General features: G+C 33.1%; 2 protein-coding genes across 8 annotated transcripts in view; one reads left to right on the top strand and one right to left on the bottom strand.

The window, feature by feature from the left end:
- Positions 1–10,040, bottom strand: part of LOC124540574 (dual specificity tyrosine-phosphorylation-regulated kinase 2) — a 163,906-nt gene extending 153,866 nt beyond the window's left edge. The window contains exon 1 of one of the 2 annotated variants that reach the window (XR_006967147.1): positions 8,878–10,038. Coding sequence is in view for 1 of the 2 variants with exons in the window: in XM_047118258.1 (XP_046974214.1) it covers positions 8,878–9,660 (783 nt within the window). In the remaining variant the exon portion in view is untranslated. Of the gene's footprint in view, positions 1–8,877 lie in introns of both variants that reach the window. The other variant, XM_047118258.1, reaches the window with a different exon arrangement.
- Positions 10,041–11,041: 1,001 nt separating this feature from the next.
- Positions 11,042–19,694, top strand: part of LOC124540405 (transmembrane and coiled-coil domains protein 2) — a 67,160-nt gene continuing 58,507 nt past the window's right edge. For all 6 annotated transcript variants that reach the window (XM_047117924.1, XM_047117921.1, XM_047117919.1 and 3 more), the window contains exon 1: positions 11,042–11,228. The gene's annotated coding sequence lies outside the window, so the exon portion shown is untranslated. The remainder of the gene's footprint in view (positions 11,229–19,694) is intronic.

Here is a 19,694-nt window from a genome sequence, read left to right as displayed (position 1 = left end):
CAATACCTATTCTTATCGATATTTTTATGAATAAAGCAAATAATAAGTGAGTAATTTTTATTGTACATTTTTACCTCGTCTCGTGGATGTTCTACTTTTTAAAAATACTAAAAATTAAAACGTACCGTGAATAATTTTATTTCGCAAGCTACACTTTTATAATTTCATACAATCATGAGTAATCAAATCTCCATTCAAAGTAACGCTTCTACCCAATTTGATCTCTTTCAAATAATTTTGAATGAAGCGTTCAGATGACATTATAGAGCTTGACGAAAGAATTTTTTGATTACGAAAATAGTGATGATGCAAAAAAATGTTCCCAGTAACAGCCCAATATCCCGCTGTTGGGCTAAGACTAATATAGTAATATAGTAACTGTAAAAATAAATAAAACTTAATAAACAAAATTGATAAAGATGAAACTAAATCAATTACCAATACAAATTAATAAACTAGCTAAGGTAAAATAGACTCTAATCATTTAAGGTGATAAAAGGGGTTTCGATCAATTTCAAGAACCACTTACAATAATTGGATCTTTCCCTACCGAAACGTAAACTGAACGCCAAATATTTGAAGAAGGCGACGATTTCGAACTTCGCATAACGAATATAGGTTATCAAGTTTCGCTGATAAGTGTGTTTGCTATGATAACAAGAAATGCGCACAAGTTAAATAAATATATTATCTATATTAAAGGTGATCTAAATCAACTCATGAAAATATAATAATTCAGTTCAATAACCTTTAATAAGTAAATGCCAAAGTAGAAAGGTATATGACCGTTCAAACGTACTTATTTTCAGATCTTTTTCATACGTAAGAGCTAAAATTTTCTAATTAAATTAATTACTGCATAAAGCAGCCTCATTTGCTGAAATATACAGTTTATAAGCTCAAAGCTTACATAATCTTGCTCGATTTCAAATTTTACATCATAATCACAACTTCATAAGGGAACGCCAGGGAATTTCTCGATGAGTTAATTAATAGCTCCTGTGTACGATGTAGCTAGCTATCGAATATTCTACATAACTATGAGGTATATGCACAATAGACTTAATGATACGCACTTAGCTTTGAGCCGGCTCTTGTGAGCTGTTGGAATCCTCAGACCTTGCTGATTATCCTGAATAAGTGATTCACTTACATTGAAAAGGGTGAACTATCTAACATGCATTAAAATTAAATTGTACGAAATTGCCTGATACAAAATTTAACAGAGGTTACATTACGCAGATCAATAACATACCCAAAAGAGAACGTAAAAAAAATGAGTGATCTTTATTATGAATAGTTTATTGGATTAGATTTTAAGAAGATCCCGAATTGTAACAATTTCTCTATGACTGCGCACAGAGGTTACCATTCTGCGTACCTGAGTTAAGTAGGTCATCGCCTGATGGGAGCGGGATCGATGAAACCACGCAATAAGATACCGTGAGGTTGTTGCACTACGCTGTTTGTTTTTAATTTACGATCATCAGATCGTTGGCTTTTTGTACGCAGTCGAAATTTAAAAGCATTTTGATGTGGCGCCAATGTGATTCAAATTAAAAATGATTGCCTACTATTGTCCGATAGTAGGACAAAGACGTTTAGTGAATTTTAAGAATAACTATCACGTTCGACGATGCGTCACGCGGGCAATGTAATCATTGGCCGAGAACTTCTGTCTTGACATTAAAAAAGTCGAAGGCAAAGACCTTCGAGGCAAGTCGTGTACGATTGTTCGGTACTTCAAACAATACATTATCATTGTATTCGTAAAAATTCCACGTTCCATTAGAATTGTTGCCATTTCCGGATTTAAAATGATTGCTGTCAACAAAATATCTTCCCTTTGAGGCATTTCATTGCCATCAAACACAACTTATTTTAAGTTAAAGTGGTCAATACAACATCTAACAGCTGGCTGTTACAAATGATTACAATTTCAATATCTGATTAAATATTACTGCTCAGATCTATTAGGTGTTATGGCTGCTTTGATATTTGCTTAGTAACAAAATCAATTTGTCCGATCATTATCCTATCAGCAACATTATGAAATTCTATTAAGTGACTAACATATTTACAATAAATTATACATTTTCATTAACTCTTTGTGCTGTTTATATAAATAAAATGAGCTAATGTAATGAATAGTGAACAGCAAACAAGGCTGGTAGAGAATGGAAGATATTATTGACATAGTAAAATTGCGTAATGCCAATTGTAATCAAGGTTGCTTCAACAATAATAAATCGAAATTAAAAACATCAATGTATTATGAGCTGAAAGTTAAGAGCTCATTTCACAGATGATGTAAAATAATAAAAAAAAAAACAAATGCAATGGCTAAATAACGTTACAATCTTGAGAAACAATGTTAAAAATTTAACGCGCTGACTGAGAAATTTTCAAAATAGAAAAGTGATTGAGATTTCAAAGCGTTAAAGCATAGGACTAAAACTAGTAAGCCCAGGGCGACTTCAGTGAAGTCCACTTTAAAAGTCTCCCAACTAGATGGAGCTAGTTGCGACTTCTTTAACCTAAACTCTTCGTTGCATTTGAGAGCGCATAGCAACAAAGCCTTCGGGTCTACTGTATAAAAATATCTCGAGAGAATAACACTTGAGTTATTTTTAGATTCCGAGACTTACTTTTTAATAATGTTAACATAAACTAGAAAAAAGGTAAAACTAAATATTTATGAATATAAATATTCATAATTTGGTAAATATCAGAGCTTGTTTTGTTCATCGTTAGCCAACTAATCTTAGAAAAATACACGCATTATCTAATCCATCAATAGGTATCTTTTAGCGGGTCTATTTTCAAAGCTCGTTAGTATAATTAGGTGGCCTGTCAGACTTTGCTGCGACTCGATAGCAGCTTATACTATGACCTTATTACCGGTAAAATGCCCACGTGTCGCAGTGAACCGTTCCGATTTCAGATCAGAACCTTTTACTAATACCTACACTTTGTATATGTAAGCTTGAATTTTATAAGTATTTTCTTAAATATCTTGTACATATAATTGCACCCAAAAGATTTTTTATCAAAATTTTTCACTACTGGTAAAATATTATTCGTGACCTAAAGGTACTGAACCTAGATCCGACTGGGAACTATAAGTCGGAAAACCGGAAGCGTTGATACATGTCGAGAGAACCCTATGTCCAGCAGTGGATAGTAATTGGCGGTTAACGACGATGAATAATTAAAATTATTGTAAATACATATAATGAGCACATTAATTAGTAAAACACACAAAATGCTTTTCCTTTTCGATTTTGTTTAGGGTATTATTATATTATGTTTAACATTGAATTCATTTCAAAATTACTTAAGTAATTCAGACAATACTAACCGTAAGTAATAAAGGATAATTTATTTATTAAAATTATTAAAACTACCGTCATTTTTATAACTTTTGTTAACTTTCAATATTATTATAATATTAGGTTTGTCTCAATATAATTGGCAAAGCGGTTGTTACAAATAGTGCACGTGCCAGACGTCATGCCTTGAAAGCAGTCTACGTTTCCACAAAGCATGTCTCACGCCGATTGTTTATGAACGACGGTTTAATTGATAAGCTACTGACGGGTAAATAATTTACAAGACGTGTTTACTTTCAACGACAATAAATACCGCCGTTCTTTGACTATTCGGCGTCTAAAATCGAGGGCTTTTACAAGTATTTTACGTCAATTCCACGATTCATGCAAGACGGCTGGCAGGAGCTGGATGCAAGTAGCCGAAGAACGATCACAGTGGCATGTAATCGGAGAGACCTATGTCCAGCAGTGGGTGAACATGGGCTGCTGATTGATTGATTAATTGATAGTAGTTACACATCAAATAAAATAAATCAATTGTAATGCAGTATTGATGATAAAATTTTGTGTCATTGAACCCTTACACTGTTCAAAGTCTAAAAAAACAAAACAAATTGCATTTGATTAAGGGTTTTGGAATCACAACAGACTAAAGACATGATTTTGCTGGGAATAATAAAACAAAGAGAAGAGGTGTGGTATTTTATATTATTATCACCAAAAAAAAAACTATGATTGAAAATTGTCTATAATTTTTTTGTCTCTTAATTTCTATAATCTATTATTTTACTTATTATTTTCATAATATATCTATATATATAAGATGTGAAGATAGTAAAAAAATGTATTTATCTCCAATATTTACGCAACAAATAATAATCATTTAAAAAATAAAACTTACATAGTATTTTATTAAACAATAAACAAATCGCTTTACGCCAGTCACTTATCGCTTCAGTCACGATTTGCGTAAGATGGTAAAATCGATAGAAGCCGTCGCGACCGTATGACCCAATTTATCTCACAAGGACTGCGAATGTCATCCTATCTCGAAAGCGGATTTCGGCAACGGGTCATTAGATCAAATACGATATGCGTCTCGTATTGTTGTCGTTTCGTACTCACGGGCTCTTTTTATACTTTACTGTATCAACGTATTTCGACTTAAACTTTTCACTTGGATACAGTCTCTCATTTTATAAACGACTATAACATACTAATTCCAGCCTATCAACTTTGGCTATTACATCAATGTATTTTCAATTCAGTCGCCGCAATGATTGACGAAAGATCTTAAGCTCTTTCTCTCCTGAGATTGGCATAATGGGATGATTAAAATTTTCTCAACAACAACAACAACAGCCTGTAAATTCCCACTGCTGGGCTAAAGGCCTCCTCTCTGTTTGAGGACAAGGTTTGGAACATATTCCACCACGCTGATCCAATGCGGGTTGGTGGAATACACATGTGGCAGAATTTCTATGAAATTTGTCACATGCAGGTTTCCTCACGATGTTTTCCTTCACCGCTGAGCACGAGATGAATTATAAAGATAAATTAAGCACATGAATCAGCAGTGCCTGCCTGGGTTTGAACCCGCAATCATCGGTTAAGATGCACGCGTTCTAACCACTGGGCCATCTCGACTCGATCTTGTGAAATAAAGTAAATTTTTCTCACAAGATCATAATTATTCTGTAATGCAAAAATTAACTGTTACATAGGTACATCTTGGTAAACATATAAAGTCATTCGTCCTGCGTATGATTTCTCTCCCGTTATATCGAATTCCTTTTCAATCGGATCAGCGAGTCATCGTGTGTATCTGCGACATTAATCTGATGAATTGAATAGACATCTCAATTACTTATAAATTTATAGGTGATCCGAAACACGAACGAACTATAAACTATCATGACGTAAAATTATATGTCATTTTGAAAAGATTGGGGCCAATCTATATTGATACAGGTATTTTAATAAATAAGTAATCTTCGCAAACAATAAAGAAATTTTCTCGTTGAGTTACTATACTACTATATATACTATACTTCTTAAGAATTATGTATATTATAAATTATTAATTCATTTTCTTAGATAAACCTTAGATTTGATTATTTTAACGAATGTACTATATATTTTATATAATTTCTTCTTTTCAATTTTTTTCTTTCGTGCCTTTAAGATATGACTTACCTTAATGTAAAATAAAGCTTAAACACATTATGTGTAATAAACACAAAATAAATATGCTTAATTAATATAGACAAATAAAATGTTAAAACGTTTTACGATATTCATTATTTGCGTGTATAATCTTACTTAAAGTATTCCGGTTTTTAATATGCAACCGGCACATTTCACGTTGACAAGATAAAATAAAGTATTAAACTGGTAACATCGGAGTGTTTACGGTACAAACTTAATAGCTAGTAGCGTTTAAAGTAATCTTTATTACTGTTTTTTGGACAAATGAAAATGTATGGTCAGGTCACGACCCAACGATATAAGTGCCGTAGGAAATATTAACTTATCAACCAACCAACTTGGAACCAAATATTCTCAATCTAAGATATTATGCAAGTTATCGATAAATACATACACTAGCTAACTGAATATTCAAAGTGATCCTCTCAATTTTATGCCAAAAAGCAACACAAAAGATGTTTCCCGGTAGAGAAACTGTTAGAATATCAGTAAAATATTTAGCGATAAAGTTTATTTTTAATTTCGGTAATATCGAAAACAACTATTTCTTATTAATTCATAAAACGGTTTCCTTTAATCGAAAATCGCGTGTTCTTAATCAAACTCGATTATTAATCCAAATATATGTTTTATGAGTTCATTGAGTTTTTAATATAGGGGTCAGTAACCTTGATATTTTTCCTACATCGCATTATGAAGGGCAGTCATAAATAGAATTTGCCGAGCCTTCTTGTTGTACTGATTTATTTTGACTGTGGAACTCCAAGCGATTATAATTATTTTTAGTTCCTTATTACGGGACGATAAAGTCTATTTCGCACACCCCATCCCGGCCGTCCGTTTGCTTTGTGTGACAAACCTGTTTCAAGTTAGATATATAAAGCTACCTGGCTTCATACAAGTGTATCGGGTATTGTGTATACTCCAGTCATCTTGCGTTTTTTGTTAGCAGGTCAATTTTTAGGGTCCCACTTTCTGTATGTAATTTTAATTTTTTTGAAATTAATAGTGAATTTTTGGAAACAGAAGTTTCGTTATTGACAAAATAATTTGCTCCCGGCAGTTTAATTTCATTGCGGCAATGCGGGAGAGCACACTCGAACGGTAAATATTTGACGGCAAGCGTAAATGTTTTCGAGCATCCTTCAATTGCATTCGATTGCATTACATTATTATATTCAACGAAAAACAAAAAAAACTATTTGAAAATAGAACCTTTTTCATCAATAAAAGTAACGAAATGTGCTTCATTCGTAGTTCTAACATTATCGTTAAGTAAATTATATTTTCTCCAACTGAGCGAAAGTTTTTCAATTGACAAACTTGACATAAAGAAAGTTGCAGACAGACACGCTCGCTAGCTTGTCATTTAGTGGTCGAATGGGATGATTGGTTCCGTTTTAAATTGCTGCGTGACTGACGTCGTTGCATCGGTAGACGTTAAGGAAAGAGCTTGGAATAGTTTTCGGTTGGGATAAAGCGAACCGACACTGGCTGAATTCGCATTCTGGATGAAAAAAGAGATCGGTCGCTTTGAAAATTCACAAACATTTCGGAGAAAAGTCGAAAAAATGCAGTACGCCGCGCCGTACGTAGAACTCGAGATCAACTCCCGCGACAGATAACATCGGTAATAAAACTGTATCATATACTGAAAATATATAGGTGTTTGTTAAGGGCCCAAACAAATAAAAAAAAAATCCTTCTTACATATCGTTTTAATTCATTTCCAATTATTAAAACTATATTTTCATAATATGAATATTAATTAATAACAGAATATAGTAATTAAAGCCTGTAAAAGTCAATAATTCCAAATTATTGACTTCGAACCGGTTCGCAACAGAAACTACCGCTAGGTGCCGTCGTCACGAGAGAGGCTACCAACATAGTAAACAAAAAGACTATTGATTTCATTAAAAATTGCTAAATTTTTTTTTTATTTTAAATCTTTATTAGTTAAATTAATAATTATTCTATTTAGAAAAAAACTTTGTTTTCTCTTTCTTTTGAACTTTCTTACCAGTTCTTCTCAATAGCCTACATATCGAAACAGTACGTCAAATATAATCCTTTTCAACCCAAGTTTTGGTAACTACAGTTTACTTTTGGATGATAGGATCGTCTGCAAAAATACAATATCGTCTGATAAATCTCTGAAATAAGCTGACAATCTGGCCCATTATTATAGATAATATAGATAGTACTGTTAACGCGAGGTGTCAATAAATTTTGCAGCAAATACATTTTTGTAACCGTATTTTCACGATAACGTAATCAAGAAAAAAAAAGTATGATACAATCGGGTTATAAACAAAACATTTATATAATTATCTTATCGTAGACATTCATAATCTGGCGCCTAACATCTAAGTAGGACTCACCTGAACAAACAAAAAGTACTGCACTTGTACAAATTCCTAGTGTCCCTATTTGAATTGTTCAATTTATGTAATTTCGCGGAAATGTATTACATGCAATTAAGTTACACATGTTTTCATACTCATAATAAATTATTAAACATGCTCTCAATATATAATGAATAATAATAGTCTAACATTTATTTTTATTCTAGATGCTATTAACCTTCAAAGAAAGTAGAAAAAAATCGGAATATCGAGCGTGAAGCATTAATTTTAAGCCTTCAAGTTTAGTTGACGACATAAAATTGGATAAAGTTGTCGAACTTCACTCAGCCATCACCAAATCATCAACTTGTAGGTCATACCTCGTTCACAGACGAGTGAATGGTTGAAGGTTTATTATTCGCTCATAAATAATATAATCATTTGTTTGGAACGAATGACATTGACTTGAATATTTTTAATTGCGAATCTTCAGTCTTGTTTTGAAATCTCACGGATGCGTTCTGACGTAAATAACCGTCTAAATCACAAGAGAGCATAGCGAGTTACTAAATGTATCGGGAAGCTTTAAAATAGAACTGGATGCGTGGCCGGTTCTGGGCGACTTTGTAACTCGTTCAGATAACGTTTATCATAACGTTCATGCAATGAGAAACATAATAAAAGATCGTGTATCGCAGAGCGCTGCCAGACAGATGTGTCAAAGATTCGTGTATGATAAATGTATATTTTTCATCAGGTCAGGTTTGGAGTTGCGAGAGGCGGGTGTGGCCAGCTGATCGCAAGGCACGCACTGGGGCAGCTGTTCACAACAACTGTTATCGATTTTACCCGCCCGCGGCCCATCTCGTACGTGAACAGGTGTTTAGAAATTCGGTAACCTAATAACTGTACAAAATATAGACGATCTGTTTCGCATAGTTTGTAATTTTAGGTTATGTTTGAGTTTAGACGGCAAATTATTTACGTACCTTGATTCCAGAGCGTCCCTGTTGCTTCAGCAGTACATTTTCGGGTTTCATGTCGCAATGAATGATCCGGTTCTTGTTGAGTGCGTGTAGGCACTGGAGAAGGCTGTGCGAGAACTTGCGTACCAGCTGCAAGGAGAACCCGTGGAACTTATTCTTCTTTATCAGCTCGTACAGGTTGATAGAAAGAAGTTCGAAGGTGATGCATGTGTGATTCCTGAACGTGAAGGAATCGAACATGTGGATCACGTTCATCGTGTTGTCCTGGTCTTGTTCGCGGAGGTGTTCGAGGATGCGAATCTCCTCCTGCGCCTGACGGTGGAAACGCTTTTCGTTCCGTACCATCTTCAGAGCGACGTTCTCGCGCTTTTTATGATCGTAGGCTTTGACCACTTGGCCAAAACTGCCCTTCCCTATAACCTTAAGTACCTCGTATCGGTACGCTATGTGGTCGTGTGGTATGTGAATGTAGGAACCCTGCTCGTTGTCGTACTCGCAATTGTTCGGAAACCCGACGAGACCGGGACGTTTCTTAGCATTCGCGCCTATGAAGTACACTTGGGGGTAGTTTAATATCTCACGATGTTCATATGGGGTAAGTTTGTTCATATAGAGCTTCATGACCTGCTCAGGGCTGGCGGCCGCAGCCGGTGGGCGCTTGTCAGGCGGCTGCGCGTTGGCCGCCGGTGGAGCGGGTGGACCGGGCTCCAGCGGCGGCAGCGCCCCGTCCCGGAGCAACGCGCGCCCGAACGCGTGCGCGCTCCCTAGAGGCATGTCGCCGGTCATGGCCGAACGGCCGCCGCCACCTCCGCGCACCTCGCTCGCCGTGGCCGAACCGACCCACGCTCGCTCGTACACACCACTGCACCTCACTGCACTTGCACTGTTAGATGGAGCCACCCTGGGGCACTGCACGACATTTCACATAGACCGCGACGAGAGAAAACCACGCTTCCACTTATGCGGACACATTCCGTCTCGGACACGATGCGATAGAACCGTCACAGATGATACCGTGCGACGCGAACGTGAAACGCAAACAAAGACCCCCTTCCTTGCGGGTCGACCCGACGACAGAACCAGAGAGAAAATAGAAACTGGTCGCCAAAGTCATTGAACCGTTCGACTGCGAAGAACACACGAGTGCGAGTGAGAAGGGATACGTTTCTCTGATTTTATTGTCTGTTCCTAGAGGGCGCTGTAAGTTTTATCATTTGAAATGTGGATTATTGTGAAAGACCCAATAAAATTGTGAAGACAACAGTCAGTGTTGCTATCAGATTATTTTTATTATGAATAAAGCATTTATTTACATCAATAAATTAATATTAACGCCTTAACTATATTCAAATAAAAATAAAGGAAAATGATAAAATTCCACGTGGTCATGAATAGTACAGAAACTGTTTTTAATACATATCATAAGTAAACATTTTACACCAAAAAACTTAGCAGGTATCCCGAATTGTTTAGATTTTATTCAACAAAAAAAAAAGAATTTCCGTCAAGAATGGTATAAAAATTGACATTAGCATAATTTTATTTTTATTATTACTTTTATTTCATGTATTCCTAAAACATTTTTAAAAAATACGTTAATATTGCAGCGGCTTTTTTTTAAAACTTCTCATTTTATTTAAATGAAAAAAATAACAAAAATTATTCAAATGCAAAAGTGACATAATATCCAGTAAAATATATTTATTAAAGCTATTAGATACGGGATATTTACCATGTTTTTCGGACCACCATTCGTAGATAATGTCGAAATATCGAGGTCCACCGAATAAACATGAAAAACACGATAAATATCCCCTATTTAATATCTGTAATAATAAAAATAGCCATGGTAATTTAAAATCTTAAATATATTTATGTTTTAAGAAAATGTAATACAATATATTGTACGTTTCAAACACAACTCTTTTAAAAAGTTTGAAAAATAGTAATTTTTAATTTTGTTTTGGGCTGCTTTCTCGAGATTTTATCTTTTAATTGCTACCAAGTTGGTAAGGTAAGAGTGTAAGAATATATTAATTTGGTTAAAACAAGATTAATATTATTTACAATTTTTAAAAGTTACTTCAAAATTAGGTCTTTCTACAAGACGACAAAAATTGTCTATGATTTAAGCGATAGTGTCGCCATCTGTTGGAAACTTCTAAACCAAAGAATAGTGCACCTTCCATCCAATCTAGACGTCTTTTTTCACTCCGTTGTTTTCTGTCATTTATACAATCGTAACTATGTGGTAATTTTATTTTTATTGTAAAGAAAAAATATGTACAGAGACTATTGTGTAACAAATCAGTGTTAGAAAACAGAAGACGTTAAAGTTGTGTTGTTTAATATATGTAAGTGTACCTCATATTATTAATGATTAATCTTTGACTGATTTCTTTTTTGTCGTATTCTAACTGCTTATGTTCGTCTGCTATATTTAATCTTGATATTTCGAAGACGACACAATTAAATTCCCATTGTGAGTTCAACGATAAGATTTGGTGTATTAAAACATACATAGGTTGATAAAAAAAAAAGTTTGGTGACCATAGTTCGCGATATATTAACCACTTATTTCGATTCATCATAAATTATATTGATTAGTACTTGGAACGATACAGCCCAGGATGCAAGTACGTGAACTCTTCAAGGTAATTATAGGCACTGATATGGTATGCAGTGCTGTTATAAATTCCCGTCATCATAAGACTCAAAGGCGCATTTATATATATTATTCCAATGTTTTGGACGTAAGCCAGTGCACCAATACAAATCAACACGGTATTTGCTTGTGATTATATTTTAAATTCAACAAAAAGCTTTCTTCTTTTGTTTACCATATAACTCTGACTCATTCAGCAGTAAGGGCTATAAAAATAAGTGCTTCAAATTAGTCATCATGAGAGTAACTTAAGGTTACATAAGCAAACACGTTTTATGAGCAGTATATAAACTATTATGGAGTGATTATAAACATCCTTACTCTATTCTTAGTACATGGTTGTGTTGTGCAGTTAATCTTGATCTAGTAGCTAAAAATATTTAACAAACATTTACAACTATCAATACTGTGTGATTAAACAATATCATATATTATTAAAATATAATATAGATGTCTTTATATAAACAAGTATCTAATGTAGAGTGATCATTAAATTTTTCTCTAATGTAGGGTTATTTAAATAGAGAATTCATAATAAACAATCATACTATAGATAGTAAACATATAATGTTAAAAGTAAACTAATAAAAAACATAACTGGTTCAATTTATGTCATATGTGAATTTGGTGAAAGTATTTACAATTTGATTTTAAATATAGCATGAGCATTGAATTATGAATAAAGACACCATACACTATAACTATATGAATGTTTAAATATAATATTAGAAAGAAATGCACATTTAATTGATGTCATATTTACTTAAATTAAAAAAGTTCCATGTCTCTTGGAAATGTGATAATACACTCACCCAAGTGTTTAAACAAGTTGTCTGTGAGTAAATATTATTTTAAATTTACAGTCACACTTACAGCTACAGATTTGATTATTTTTATTTCTATAGACAAATGGTTTATGTTCTTATTTCAATAAACAAAGAAATATATAAATGTCTATGAAGTTGTGGGGCATGTTAAAGATTCTTTATGTGGCAATTTAGTTACTTGTTCTTACCGAAAATGGTGAATTTGTTTGAGAAAAATATAAACATGATTATAGTTCTGAACTCATAATAATTTAGTTGAATAGTGGTTTTCGAATATAATTTATATCTCGATTTAAATTAAGACTCTTGAACTTAAAAATCTTAAGCTTTTAATTTTTTATATAAGATGAATTCTTTTTTTTCTTATAACTCATAATATTTCTTAAATATTTACATTAGTATGTGGTATAATTCATTTCCAGATCACTTACTCCATAAATATTTATTATCATTATATCTACATTACATGTTAACAAAATGTAAGGTTATTTTATTACAGTGTCAATGACACTAATTAACATTAACAGAATGTAACTCATTATTATAATAAAACCTAGGCCTGTGTGTTTCATGGCTTACAATCGTTGTTTACAACATATTTCCACTATGTTTAATACAAATTTAACTTTGCAAACTTACAATGATCTTATCATATTCTATGCCTTCTTTATTAAGGCTTTATATCTGTGCAAATATACTATTAAAATTGACTGAAGTGGTCACATAATTTTCATAAAAGTTACTGTATGTGTTCATTAGTTGGCCTTATTATTAATTCAATATTAGCTAGGGTTTTTGAATATCTATTTAATATGATCCTTTAATAATTGATAGGGGTTGTTATATTTAGCGAGATTGCTAGAGTATCTTTTCCAAAATTATAATATATCATAACACCAATTTATTTATAGCTTATTATTATATTTTTTATTGATAACTTGTTTTGTTTTTATTGAAATTAAAGTGAATTTTAAATTGTATCGCTCCAAATATATATTTCCCTTCGAGCACATGGAGATGTAAATTGTCTTGTTAATCTTTCTTCCTAGCTTTCGTTTTTCTTATAGGAATGTTACTTAAAATATCGAAGATTATTCTGTAATAGATAGTAACCAATCTAACAATTTTTATTTCATATATGTACACAATTTGATAATATTAAAGAACATAATTTATATTTACACTTTAAAACTGCTTAACGGACCATTTGTTATGATAATATATCTTGAAGACATTTACATTTTCTCTTTAGCAATTTTTTAGGTTAATCATTTAATTTTGAAAGTAAATTAAGTAATAAAGATCGCTCAATGCATTTGTATATATTGGTTAACTAGGTTACGGTAACAAGAAAACAAACATAATAAAAGACTGTAAGATCTGTCCAGTCTAGAGTTGTCAATTGATATTAATTACAGTTTCATATTAATGGACGTTTCATGACGCGGTAATTAATTCATGACAGGGTTGCCGCCTTTAAAAATTCTTCGAATAGCGTTCGTATTGTTATTGTTTGATAAGATATGATACGACTTTATCAGTTTTTGGAATAGTGTTTCTGATACAATTGTTAAATTATGTATTAAACACTTAGATTAAGTTCATTGTAGTAAAAAAAAAACAATTGTTTTTTTTTAAAAGCATAATTACAATATTTTTTTCCCACGTCATTTGAGTTTACAAATCAAATTCAATCTTGACGGTTTGTCTGACGTCATGAATTAAAATAATGTTTTATGAATAATATATTTAAACATTTGTCCGTTAGAAGGAAGTAATTTAAGAGATTAACACGTTTGTAAGAGACGATGTTTTTTTTTTTTTATAAATAATATAATGATACTGGAAGCCATATTGGAGACTAGTTAATTAAATTTTGTTATTTAAGTAGCTGGGGTTACCAAAAACCATTTACGATGTCAGCCTTTTCGGGCTTTCGGTGTTTTTTAATCTGTGCTATTCGTGAAAATAAAAAGTATATTTTTTTTCACGAAATCTTTGCATCTCGCTTTTTTAAAGTAATTCACTTATGTATGGCAGTATTTTCTAATACAGTATTGAGTGTAAAAAATTACGTTATACTATAGTTAGGTAATCTTAAAGTAAGCATCAATTAGACACATTTCTGAACATAATATTCAAATCCGTATGGCTTAGACTGGGATTATACCTAGATCATTCTACGTAACAGGAAATGAGACCTTCGCCCTGAATTGAAACGTTTACGCGCTGTTACAGATATGGAGGGTTCAATAAATTCAACCTTTAATCAGATCAGTTCATGGACGGCTTAGGTCTCACAGCAGGTAGCTGGTTAGTTGATTCTTACCTTTTATGTATTTTATCTCGAATGACGTCATATAAGTAGGATAATATTCATTAAATCCTACTAGTGTTAGAAATGTGAATGCTGTACGTTTGTATCATTCTTGCAACTATTTTTATACTATCAAGCATAATGTAATTCGATGGATTTTCATGATATTTGGATCGGAGCGGATGCTTGTATGATATATTTAAATGCAGCCGAATTCAATAGTTAGGTAACACTATTTCGTGACAACAACAACGGCCTGTAAATTGCCACTGCGGGGCCAAAGGCCTTCTCTCCTTTTGAGGAGAAGGTTTGGAACATATTCCACCACACTGTTCCAATGCGGGTTGGTGGAATTCACATGTGGCAGAATTTCTATGAAATTTGTCACATGCAGGTTTCTTCACGATGTTTTCTTTTACTGCTGAGCACGAGATGAATTATAAAGACAAATTAAGCACATGAATCAGCGGTGCTTGCCTGGGTTTGAACCTGCAATCATCGGTTAAGATGCACGCGTTCTAACCACTGGGCCATGTCGACTCAATTAAGTACTATTTAATATTTCGTTACTTTATCCGTAATCTCAATCAAACAACCATACATCGCACCTTTAATACTTGGTTTTGGTTTGACCGATCATTAATCAAGTGTAATTATAGTCGTCAGAGATATAACATCACCGATTCCACGGTATATTCGTGATGTTAAGAATTGTATATGCCTCAAAGTGCCAATTATTCAGGCACAAGGAACACGTATCATAAATTAGTACATCAACCCTATTAAAAATACATCATGACATTAATAAGTATTCAATAAAATTGAACTTACTTTGAGTTTTATCCATTTACATTGAAGTATAATCCGATATAGTTAAGAGAGAGTATAAATAACATTTGCTCAGTTAAGACTATGAAACGTGAATACGTGATGCACGTTTTGAGTTCTAGTCTATGAATTATAAAACGTCTGCTAATATGACGAAATGTTTTGGTGGTAGGGCATTGTGCAAGTCCGCCTGGGTAGGTACCACCCACTCATCAGATATTCTATCGCTAAACAACAGTACGCAGTATTGTTGTGTTTCGGTTTGAAGGGTGAATGAGCCAGTGTAACTACAGGCACAAGGGGCATAGCATCTTAGTTCCCAAGGTTGGTGGCGCATTGACGATGTAAGGAATAGTTAATAATTCTTACAGTGTCATATCAATATGATAGTAACGTTTGTTGACATCATATTAAAGTCGAGATAGATTTGAAGTGTCTTTATTTATACTCGAGACGAAACGGAATATTTACAAATATAACTCACTTGTGATTACAATCAAATCTTATGTATGAATATTTTTGTAACTAGGAGATTTTTATCCAGGAATCTTTCTGCAATTCTTCTCTAAAACAGCACGATCGTAAATACTGTTGTTTTTATAGTGTTTACTTTTAATCAAGAGCTGAGATGGCTCAGTGAGAACGCGTGCGTCTTAACCGATGATAGCGGGTTCAAACGGGGTAAGCACCACTATATATGTGTGCTTAATTTGTGTTTATAATTAATCTCGTGCTCGGTGGTGAAGGAAAACATTGTGAGGAAACCTATATGTGTCTAATTTTATCGAAATTCTGCCACATGAACCTGAACAGCGTAGTGGAATATGTTCCAAACCCTCTCCTTAATGGAAGAGGAGGCCAGCAGTGTGAAATTTACAGGCTGTTACTTTACTTTACTTTACTTTTAATCATTATACGAATAAAAATATTGGTATTATAACACATTATTCAATAATCTTTATCAAAGTAATTGAATCTAGCGATCCGTCCAAAATTTGATCAATGTTTACTTACAAATATTGTTTCGCTTAAGAGCAGTTTAGAATTTCTTCATCAATATTGAACCTGAGCGAAGCCGAGGCGTTCGCTAGTAACAAATACAAAATCTTCAAATCAATTGTGTGACGTAGGTTTGTGTATCGATTTTCCACAATAAGCGAGCATTTAACAAAAGATATTATGTAACTTAAGCTCTCATTTTCTATTCAGCTGATCGAAACAGTTAATGAAAGTCTATTGTGTCGACTCTGAATTCTTGAAAATTCTAAGTCACTTTGAAAGCTGTATCTTTTGCGATCAAAATTCAAATCGAAACGAAATATTCATAATTCAAGTAGATTCGTGTAAGTACGTTACGTTTAAGAACATTATTCAGCTACAGGAAATAATAGGTAAGATGCTCAATAGTTTCTCTATTCTACCAATTGAATTTTTCTAAGATGCACTTAGAAAAGTTAATGCAGCATCCGAAGCGCTTCAGCTGTGTAAAGTTATCGTCATCCAATTGCAAGAGGTAGTCCACAAATACTGAACCAGCTTTCTGTATAATAACTATATATGTACTACTGTATATCGCCCGCGGCTACGCTCACATTTTAAGGCTTGGACGTCAGATGTTTGGTATAAAGTCGGGTCGTTCTTTGGGTTCAAGCTTACTTTATACCAAATTTTAACAAAGTCGGTTCAGCAGATTGGCTGTTTGAGAAACAAAAACACAGAAATACATAATGTATGTAGAAGTACAGATGATTGTCTATTGATATTTTTTTCCCTGTCCATTATAATTGACGCAATCTATATAAACAAGATTGGTGAGTTATAACTAAGATATGATGTCTCTTGTTCCTTACACTGGCACATCGACCTTACATAGAATAATCAATAATCGAAACATAAATACTAAGTATTGGTGTACAGCAGAATATGTAATGAGAGAGATGGTTATTTATACAAAGAAACTTGCACAAAACTTCCAAAGTAAATAAATGCTATAGACGAGAACCCATAGAGCATACATGTCTACTGCAGTGTAATTCTTTAAGAATTCACTTCGTATCTCACTCGTGAAATGTTGACAATCTGCTTACGAGTGATACGCCATTTTGATACGTATAACCTATTAAATAATTTTACTCAATGTCACATATCACATTCTGTCACTTCACGCTAGATGCACGCATATTCTACGGTGAGATTCGAGTTTCTTGTTACAGAATAGCTCCCTGGTACTGAATAGAAATTATAATGATGATAGAATTTTGTATAGATATTATATTTCCACTTTACTTTTTCTTCCGGAGCGTGTTTTATATTTATCACGCTTAACATTAATTAATCGTTACAGCACGTAACGTTACTTATATCACGAAACGAATCGATAAAAATTGTATTAATTTTACGTTACGCAATAAAAACTCTTTTTATATAATAAGTAAGGAAAATAAGTGATGATATTTAATCATAAATATATAAAATGATCACTTTAAATATCTTATTATAAAGAGCTCAAATTTGTTTCTATGTAGGGTGTAATATCCGCAACTAATGATTTAATTATATATGTTTTTTATTGGTATAAAGCTACATTAATCCTGCTATAATGGGATACGACAGTACGGTATAAATTGCACCTGGGGTGGATCGCTAGTCAATTAAGTGGACCTCGAATTTAATTAGATTGTATCATACTCATTTTATCTAATATTCTATCTGTAAAACGTTGATCTTAAATTGATCATAACTAGACGCGCCGTGCGATTTCACCCACGTGACATTGAATAAAAAAATAATTTGAATGTTTAAAATAGTTTGTATTATTGGTATCAATTTTCAGTTTTATTTCTCATATAATTGTATAGATGGAATTACTAGTCTTGTAAATCGCACTGATATTGAAATTGATCAAAAATGTTTTTTCAAGAGAATGGAAGTCATTCATAGTGTGTGATCAGTAAATTAGTGCAGTGTTGACATTAAACAGTCAGTAATCTTTCTAAATAAATCGGCTGTTGAAAGCAATTTTTGTTTTTAAATCACATTAGGCCGTTAAACCTGACTTAGTGGTAGGGCTGTGTGTTGGCCCGTCTGTTTACCGTTCTCGTTCCCGTTCTTCAGTATTCTACAGCCAAACAGCGGTACTCAGAATTGTTGTGTTCCTATTTGCAGTGTGGGTGAGCCAGCGTAACTACAGGCACAGAAGACATAACATCTTAGCTCCCAAACTCGATGACGCATTAGCGATGTAAGAAATGGTCAATATTCCTTACAGCACAATAGTTCATGGGCGGGTGTGACCAGGTACCATCAGATGGTCCAATTTCTCTACGTATAACCTATATCATAAAAAATAAGCTTTATCTTCCTTATGATATTGATTGGAAATTATTATTGTCGATTTCCAGTTGCATATTGACATTTAAAATATAAGCACATTTATGTATTCCCTTACATATTTGAGTTACAGGCAATTAAGTTGCTAATTACTAATACTCAAAAAATATAATATATTGAAGAAACAAAACTCAATCAAGATTCCATTGAAAGACAATGTTGTGGGATTAATTAAAAATTGCGCTCAAATTGAAATATATTTTTAAGACATTTACGCTTATTGCTTTCAATATAAGTGTATATTGTTTGAAGTTAACTCTATATTATATTAGGTTGGGGAAAAAGTCTTTTCGCATATAGTATGTATGAACTTGTAATAAAATCTCTTTGGCTATACCATTTGTATCTGGCTGGTTTTGGTATCATTAAAAAGTTTTAATTTTAAAGAAGGCACTTCCAAATTCAAATTAGGAATTTGTGTGATTTTCATTTGTTTTTGTTGTTATTAAAATGAGTGAATGTAAAGAAGAAATTCGATACATTTTAAAATTTTACTCTAAAAAAGGTAAAAATGCAACTCAAGCCGCGAAAAAAAAATGGGGTGTTTATGGACCTAATGCAGTATCTGTGAGAGTAGCGCAAGTTTGGTTTAAGCGTTTTAAATCCGGAAATTTTGATATCAAAGATGCATCTCGCTCTGGTCGCCCTATTACGGACAAAATTGATGCCATTTTTGAAAAAGTGGAGCAAGATCGGCATATTAGTAGTTACGATGTAGCTGAAGAACTGGCAATTGACCACAAAACGGTTTTGACTCATTTGAATAAAGCTGGGTACACAAAAAAGCTCGATA

The sequence above is a fragment of the Vanessa cardui genome, chromosome 25 (assembly GCF_905220365.1).
Source record: "Vanessa cardui chromosome 25, ilVanCard2.1, whole genome shotgun sequence".
Classification (NCBI taxonomy): domain Eukaryota; kingdom Metazoa; phylum Arthropoda; class Insecta; order Lepidoptera; family Nymphalidae; genus Vanessa; species Vanessa cardui.
This window is presented reverse-complemented; position numbering and strand designations above follow the sequence as displayed.